General features: G+C 41.5%; 1 protein-coding gene across 1 annotated transcript in view; it reads left to right on the top strand.

Annotated features, from left to right (window-relative positions):
• Window positions 1-853: 853 nt before the first annotated feature.
• Window positions 854-7,570, top strand: part of LOC103209784 (zinc finger protein 345-like) — a 17,733-nt gene continuing 11,016 nt past the window's right edge. Inside the window, exons 1-3 of the mRNA XM_042782937.1 lie at window positions 854-968; window positions 3,956-5,034; window positions 5,120-5,223. Coding sequence (XP_042638871.1) covers window positions 854-968; window positions 3,956-5,034; window positions 5,120-5,223 — 1,298 coding nt within the window. The remainder of the gene's footprint in view (window positions 969-3,955; window positions 5,035-5,119; window positions 5,224-7,570) is intronic.

Genomic DNA, 7,570 nt, shown 5'->3' on the forward strand with positions numbered 1-7,570 from the left:
CTGTTACTTCCCTAATAAACCCCATCATTATGAGTACTGTCTGTGTGTTCTGTGTGGCCATTGTAGCAAATTATCGAACCCAGCAGAGAAATAGTGAGTGCCGTGGGAGGAACGGTCAGTGTCAGAATTGGTAAAAAGTCTGGAGGGTGGCAGCATGTCTGGCTTCGTGAATAAGCCTTGGGCTGCTGATGGTGGTTGTGTCTTCTTCTTGTGAAGTTAGAGAAAGTTAGATGATGTTACCTGTGTGTCCTTTAAGCTCCCTGTCGTTCCCCACCCCCATCTCCTAGAATTCACGAAATCATGACTAGCTCAGGGCCTTGGGTTGTCACTTTGTCTGTGTGGGCCCTCGGTCCTCCCATGTCTGTGAGGAGCCAAAGGGAAAACAGTCATCCTGCAGTATGTCCCACTTGTTAATACCCCAGTCTGCCTTCACCCTGTGCTTTCTGTTTTGTTGAGTGTTCTATTCTTCTGACCATCTTGGAAGGAGGCGAAATTGTTTACGAGGAAGCAATGGTCTGAACGAGAGCATTTCTCTAAGTCCTTCTTTATTTTCTAACTGTCCTAGCTGTAATGATAGAGGAATAAGTCTGCGGTTGGTCATGGTCAGAGCGTGTGCTGGAGCTCTGTAAGACAGGACAGTCGGTGAGGGAGTGAATGTACTCAGTGAATAGATTGGACCTGATGGCTGTGCTTCACAGTCACCGTTGGTCGAGTACAGAACGGTTTGACCAACGCCTCTGAGTTCTCACTTCGCCTGGACTATCAGCCTCAGTCCTTGTTCTTACACTCTATGCTGGAGTCCATGGTCCCTTGCTGATCCCAAGTGTGTGGAATGTTGTAGGACTCAGTGGTGATGGAGGATGTGTCCGTGGTCTTCACCCAGGAAGAGTGGGCTCTGCTGGATCCTGCTCAGAGGAAACTCTACAGAGACGTGATGCTGGAAACCTTGAGCAACCTGGACTCAGTCGGTAAGAGTGGCATCGTTTTTCTTTTTTATTCCTTTAGTGATCAAAAATATTTTACTTACTGACTTTGCTCCAGTATTTGGGCTGAAAAATGGGAAGAAAGTGTTAAGTAAGATGGCTATGATTTGTAGGTCTGTTGAGTGGATATATCTTGTCTTTCCCATGAACATAAAACTCTATGAAAATGACCTTTCATTTTTGTGATTGAAAGTTGTATGGCTTGTTAAGTGTAAGTCTTGGCTTCTGCAGTCACTTTGGGGAACTTGAGTGGATATATCTTGTCTTTCCCATGAACATAAAACTCTATGAAAATGACCTTTCATTTTTGTGATTGAAAGTTGTGTGGCTTGTTAAGTGTAAGTCTTGGCTTCTGCAGTCACTTTGGGGAACTGAGAAATTTGTGATTTGAGACCTTACAGAGATTCTCACTGTGTTGATTACAAGTTTGGCATGATTACTGTGCGGCAAAGAAGCTCACACCTGTCCGACTTCAGAGAGCCTGAAGGGCACACTGTTAGCTCAGTGACAGGGGAAGGTTCATAGGTATTCACTGTCTTCCCTCATGATACGCATTTCTCCATGAGCCCCAAGTCCGCACTACCCATTTGTTTTCCAAGAGAACCAGGGAAAAATCTGAGAACAGTCGAGATAGAAGTCATTGAGGGTCCTTGAGTCGGAAAGCACCGGAATTTTGTTTGGGACCAGATCTGGGTGAAGGCATTAAATTTGCATCGGTCAGCTAGACATAGTCTGTTTTGGGCTGAGTTGACATTCATAGATACCTGAACCTACTTTCCTGACTTTCGCTATCTTCTCCTGCCTTTCGTCATGGAGATCCTTTTCCTATCTTAATGTACATGTGTATGTGTCCAATTTCTTCCTATTTCGCTTTTCTAATTACTCTTATTTATGTTACCATACTCTCAATCCTCATGGAAGTGTCACCTACTAAATTGCTTTTTAACCATTGCCAAAGGGCTGAAATATGGCTAAGTCTTGCTTTCTTTATAGTAGCCTTTTCTCCCCTAATAATTCCTTTCTTTTTTGTTTTATGTTGTGAACTTCAACTTGAATTACTTGATCAGTCTCTGGAAAGCTTAATGATTCAGAAAAGTTATCCAGTGATCATATACTGGTGCAATTCATAAGGAAGAATAATGCCTTGCCCGAGTCACATGGCAATAAAGATCAGCACAGAAACCATGGACGACATGTGAGGTGAGTGTCATTCAAACAGTGAGTCTGGATAAAGTCCTAGGGTATCATGATGTTAAAATACACAGGGATGTATTTGTACGTATATAACTACAATTCGCACCACTATGAAAACTGTTGAGCAATTCCCAACATAAACAAGGGCAGCATATGCATTGCCTGGCCTCCAGATCTGTCACCTGTCCAGTTTTGACTCGAGTGAGAAATGGTTTGTAATGCCTGGGTTGAGTATGCAGCCAAGTGCACTGCTTTGAATGTGTGTCCATGTCCACAGTGCTTAAAATTACCTGACTCCCACATGGACCTTGAAAGTTTCAGGAGCCTGATGTGGGGAGATTGGATTAATGGCAGGACTGTGGAGAGTGGTACACATTCAACACAGTGCACTTGGCTGCCATCTTGGAGCAGGTCACTGCTGTTTGTTTCCTACTCAGGTCAAAATCTGACCAGCAACACATTTGATTACTAGGCAATGAGTACCCTGCCCTCCTTTAGTTTTGTACTTGCTGAACCCTGTCAAACTGTTTGAAGCCTTGATGTATGCAGATGTATGTAAGTATATATGTCTGCGTTTGTATAAAGGAAGTTGGTGGCGCAGTGCCTAAGGCATTTGACTGCTAATCAGAAGGTCAACAGTTTAAACCCACCAGCCCCTCCATGAAAGGAAGATGGATCAATCTACTTTCTTAAAGATTTACTGCTTAGGAAACCCAATTGAGGTCACTGAGTCAGGATTGACTCAATGGCCATGAATTTGGTTTAGTTTTTTTGTATAATTATATATACACAACTAACTATAAAATTACATGTTCAGAGAATTTTCACAGTGCAACCTTTCATAAATGTTGTTGTTGTTGTTGTTGTGTGCCGTCGAGTCAAACCCGACTCATAGCGACCCCTCCTTGGGTTTCTGAGGCAGTATCACTACGGAAGTAGGATTGCCCAACCTTCCTTCCGAGGAGTGGCTGGTGGGTTTGAACCGCCAGCCATCTGGTTCATAAACGTGAGACATGTCAAGTATATTAAACATATTTTACTTGGACACAATTATCAGAAAGCCTTGCATTTTAGAAAAAATGTGAGAGTAATAGCAGTATTTCTGTTAGATAAATTAACGTATGAAACATGGGACAAGTCACAGCAAAGAAAGACCATGCAGAGTCACTGTGTTTGGTAATGATGAAATGAGGACAGATTTATTTCCAACATCACGTTTTCTGTTTTTAACAGAAGTCCCAAAGTAGAGAACCTTTGTGAAACTAATGAAGACAATCAGTGTGGGAAAACCTTCAGTCAGATTCTAGACCTTACTGTTGTACAGAGAAACCCTCCAGAAGTACGTCCTTTTGAATGCCGTGAGTGTGGAAAGGCCTTCCTGGGTCACTCATCACATAAGCGTCATACCAGAGCACACACTCAATGCAGTACCGGCCAGTGTAACGAAAGTGCACAAGCCTGCAGTTGTCCTTCTCGCCTAACCACTCCTGTGAGAACTCTTAATGGACAGAACCCCCATAAATGTAAGGTGTGTGGGAAGGACTTCCTTTGTACCTCAACCCTTAAGGATCCTGTGACAACACTAACTGGTGAGAAAAGCTATGAATGTACCAAATGTGGGAAAGATTTCTGTAGTTTCTCATCCTTTTGGATGCATGTGAGAGGTCATGAAATTGAATGTAAAGAATGTAAAATCTGTACTCATTCTTCAACCCTCATTTTACATGAAAAATTACATAACAGAGATAAGGCTTATGAATGTAAGGAATGTGGAATAGCATTTAGTCAGTCGTCATGCCTCACTAAACATGTAAGAACTCACAGTGGGGAGAAGCCCTATGAATGTAAGGAGTGTGGGAAAGCCTTCAAGTATTCCTCATCCCTCACTAATCATGTAAGAATTCATCTTGGAGAGAGGCCTTATGAATGTAAGGAATGTGGGAAAGGTTTTAATCGCTCTTCACATCTCACTAGGCATGTAAGAACTCACAGCGGAGAGAGGCCTTATAAATGTAAGGAGTGTGGGAAAGGCTTTAGAGATTCCTTAGACCTCAGTCGACATGTAAGAACTCACAGTGGAGAAAGGCCTTATGAATGTAAAGAGTGTGGGAAAGCTTTTAATTTCCCTACACACCTCACTAGACATGTAAGAACTCACACTGGAGAGACTCCTTATGTATGCAAGGAATGTGGGAAAGGCTTTAGAGATTCCTCAGACCTCACCAGACATATAAGAATTCACAGTGGAGAGAGGCCTTATGAATGTAAGGAGTGTGGGAAAGGCTTTAGAGATTCCTCAGACCTCACTTCCCATAGAAGAATTCACAGTGGAGAGATGCCTTATGAATGTAAGGAATGTGGGAAAGCTTTTAGTTTCCCTTCACAGCTCACTAGACATATAAGAACTCACACCGGAGAGAGGCCTTACAAATGTAAGGAGTGTGGGAAAGGCTTTAAAGAATCCTCAGATCTCACTTCCCATAGGAGAATTCATGGTGGAGAGAGGCCTTATGAATGTAAGGAATGTAGGAAAGCTTTTAGTTACTCTTCAGAGCTCACCAGACATATAAGAACTCACAGTGGAGAGAGGCCTTATGAATGTAAGGAATGTGGGAAAACGTTTAATTACTCTTCACACCTCACTAGACATGTAAGAACTCACAGTGGAGAGAGGCCTTACGAATGTAAGGAGTGTGGGAAAGGCTTTAGAGATTCCTCAGACCTCACTTCACATAGAAGAATTCACAGTGGAGAGAGACCTTATGAATGTAAGGAATGTGGGAAAGCTTTTCATTACTCTTCACACCTCACTAGACATGTAAAAACTCACAGTGGAGAGAGGCCTTATGAATGTCAAGTTACGTGGGAAAGCCTTTTCTTGGGCCTCATACCTCACTGAACATGTAAGAATTCATAGCGGAGACAGGCTTTCTGAATGTAAGGAATGTGGGAAAACCTTTAGCAGTTCTTCAGTCCTCACTCAACATAGAAACATTTACAGTGGAGAGAGGCCTTTTGAATATAAGGAATGTGGGAAGGCCTTCAGGTGTTGCTCAGTCATCACTAAATGTAAGGAATCATCGTAGATTGAGGCCTTATCAATATAAAAAACCAAATACACTGCCGTCGGGTCAGTTTGATTAATAGCAACCCCTTCTTGGGTTTCCGAGGCAGTATCACTATGGAAGTAGATTTCCCAGTCTTCTTTCTGAGGAGTGGCAGGGGGGTTTGAACTGCAAGGCTTCTGGTTAGCAGTCAGATGCCTTAGGCGCTATGCCAATATGGGAAAGTATCGTTCCTCACATCTAACTGAACATACTAGAACTTACCTTGCAGCAAGTCCTCATGAATATAAGGAATGTGGGAAAGGTGGGAGAACAATGTTGAACAAAACTCAAAATCATAAAAAAAAAAAAGAAAAAAGAAAAAAGGACAGCTTTGCTGGTGAGACCCCTGAGACTATAGCTCCTAGCTGCCCTTCAGGTGTGGAATTGAACTTATTGCTGTGGCTTCCAGCCAAATAAAAGACAGGCATATGGGCTGAAAATTTACATCAGGTGGATACACTCTTTGGAGAGATCAGTTATGGGAGAACAGAAGGGCAGTGTTTGCACAGGGAGACAGCAGGAATGTATAGGAGGAAAGGACAGGGAAGAGGTAACTCTGGGGAGGAAGTGGGAGGGGAGCTGTTGCATTGTGGGAAATTGCAGTCAGTGTCATGAGATAAAATGTGTATGAATTGCTTTATGGAAAATGAATTTGCTCTGTCAACTTTCACCCAAATCACTATTTAGGAAAAAAAAAAAAAAAGAACAAACTAAAAGGAATGTGGGAAAGCCTTTAGTAGGATTTCACACCTCAACAGACATGTAAGAATTCATGGTGGAGAGAGAGCTTATGAATGTAAGTTCTGTAGGAGAGTGTTTTCCCAGGCAGGCCACATCCCTCACTCAACATGTGAGAAATCAGAGTGAAGACAGACCTTAGGAATGTAAGGAATATGGAAGAACCTGTAATAGTTACTTAGCTCTCACTCAATATATTAGAATTCCCAGTGGCGAGAGGCCTTATGAATGTAAGAAGTGTGGGAACATCATTAGGTGTTTTTCCATCTCACTGAACATATGAAGGACTCACGCTGGAAAAGGCATCATGAACATAAGAAATATGGGAAGCTTTTACTCAGGCCTTAGCCTTCAGTACACATAGAACTCACAATGGGCAGAGGTCTTATCAATGTAAGGATTGTGGGAATGTCTTTAGGAAACCCTGAAGCCTCGTCACACATAGAACAACTGACAGTTCAGAGGCCTTATGAATGTCAATGTGGGAATGCCTTTATTCCTCCCTCACACCTCACTTCACGTATAAGAACTCTCAGTTGAAATACTATTTCAAATGGGATGTTTTAATTTTACAGCTATAATTACAAAAATCAAATTTCTGAACATCTGTGATTAAAGAAAGGAGCTCTCATGATGTAGTGGGTAAAGCATTTGGTTGCCAACCAGAAGGTCTATGGTTCAAATCCACCAGATGTTCCTCTGGTGGAAGATGAGGCAATCTACTTCTGTAAAGATGTATAGCTTTGGAACCCTCGTGGAGGTTGCTGTGAGTCGGAGTGGACTCTCTGGCAGAGAGAGGGTTTATGATTAAAGAACAAACTTCCTCAGTGAATAGGAAAGGAATACTTACTCAGAAGGAGTCACTAGAATGACATGGTACCTTTGGGTACATGACAGTGTTATCATAATGACAGGGCTGTTCTAATCAGTGGTTCCTCCTTTTCACTTTAAAGTTTACCTTAAAAGTCTTTGGCTATTACAAATAAAGCTACAGGGCCTAGCCTTGAGCAAATGCGATATTATAACTTTTAATTTTTTTATTGATACTTTGCATGCAATTAAACACACTCATCTTGTGTTTGGTTTACGAGTGCTTTGTTTCCCTATTTATCACATTAACTTCCATTATTTTATATTTGAAATTTTATTATTGTACTTTTTTATGGTGATTCTTTAAGAATATGCATATATTCTGTTTTTCACCGTATTTTGCCAACGAACTTGAGTATCCATTAATAATTGTTGTATATGATTGCCATTACTGTGGTGTTTACCATATGGTATTTTGGATTCCAAGCATTTCTTCTGTTTACTAATTGGGATTCTTCTGCAAGAAAAAGCTCTCTCTTCTCCTTTTTTTTATTTATTAAATTGTTTAGGGTGGTACAGGCAATCCCTTGATTGCAAGTGAGTTCCATACCTAACTCCTTATGTTATTTATGTAAGTCACAACTCCATTCCTATCTCCAAAAATGGAATTTTTACATAAGTGGGAACTCTTAAGTATGGTTTGTATGTAACATTAGTGAAGTTAGTATACTGTATACC

This window comes from Orycteropus afer, unplaced genomic scaffold (genome assembly GCF_000298275.1).
Source record: "Orycteropus afer afer isolate SDZICR_OR568_19922 unplaced genomic scaffold, OryAfe1.0 scaffold00531, whole genome shotgun sequence".
Taxonomy (NCBI): Eukaryota; Metazoa; Chordata; class Mammalia; order Tubulidentata; family Orycteropodidae; genus Orycteropus; species Orycteropus afer.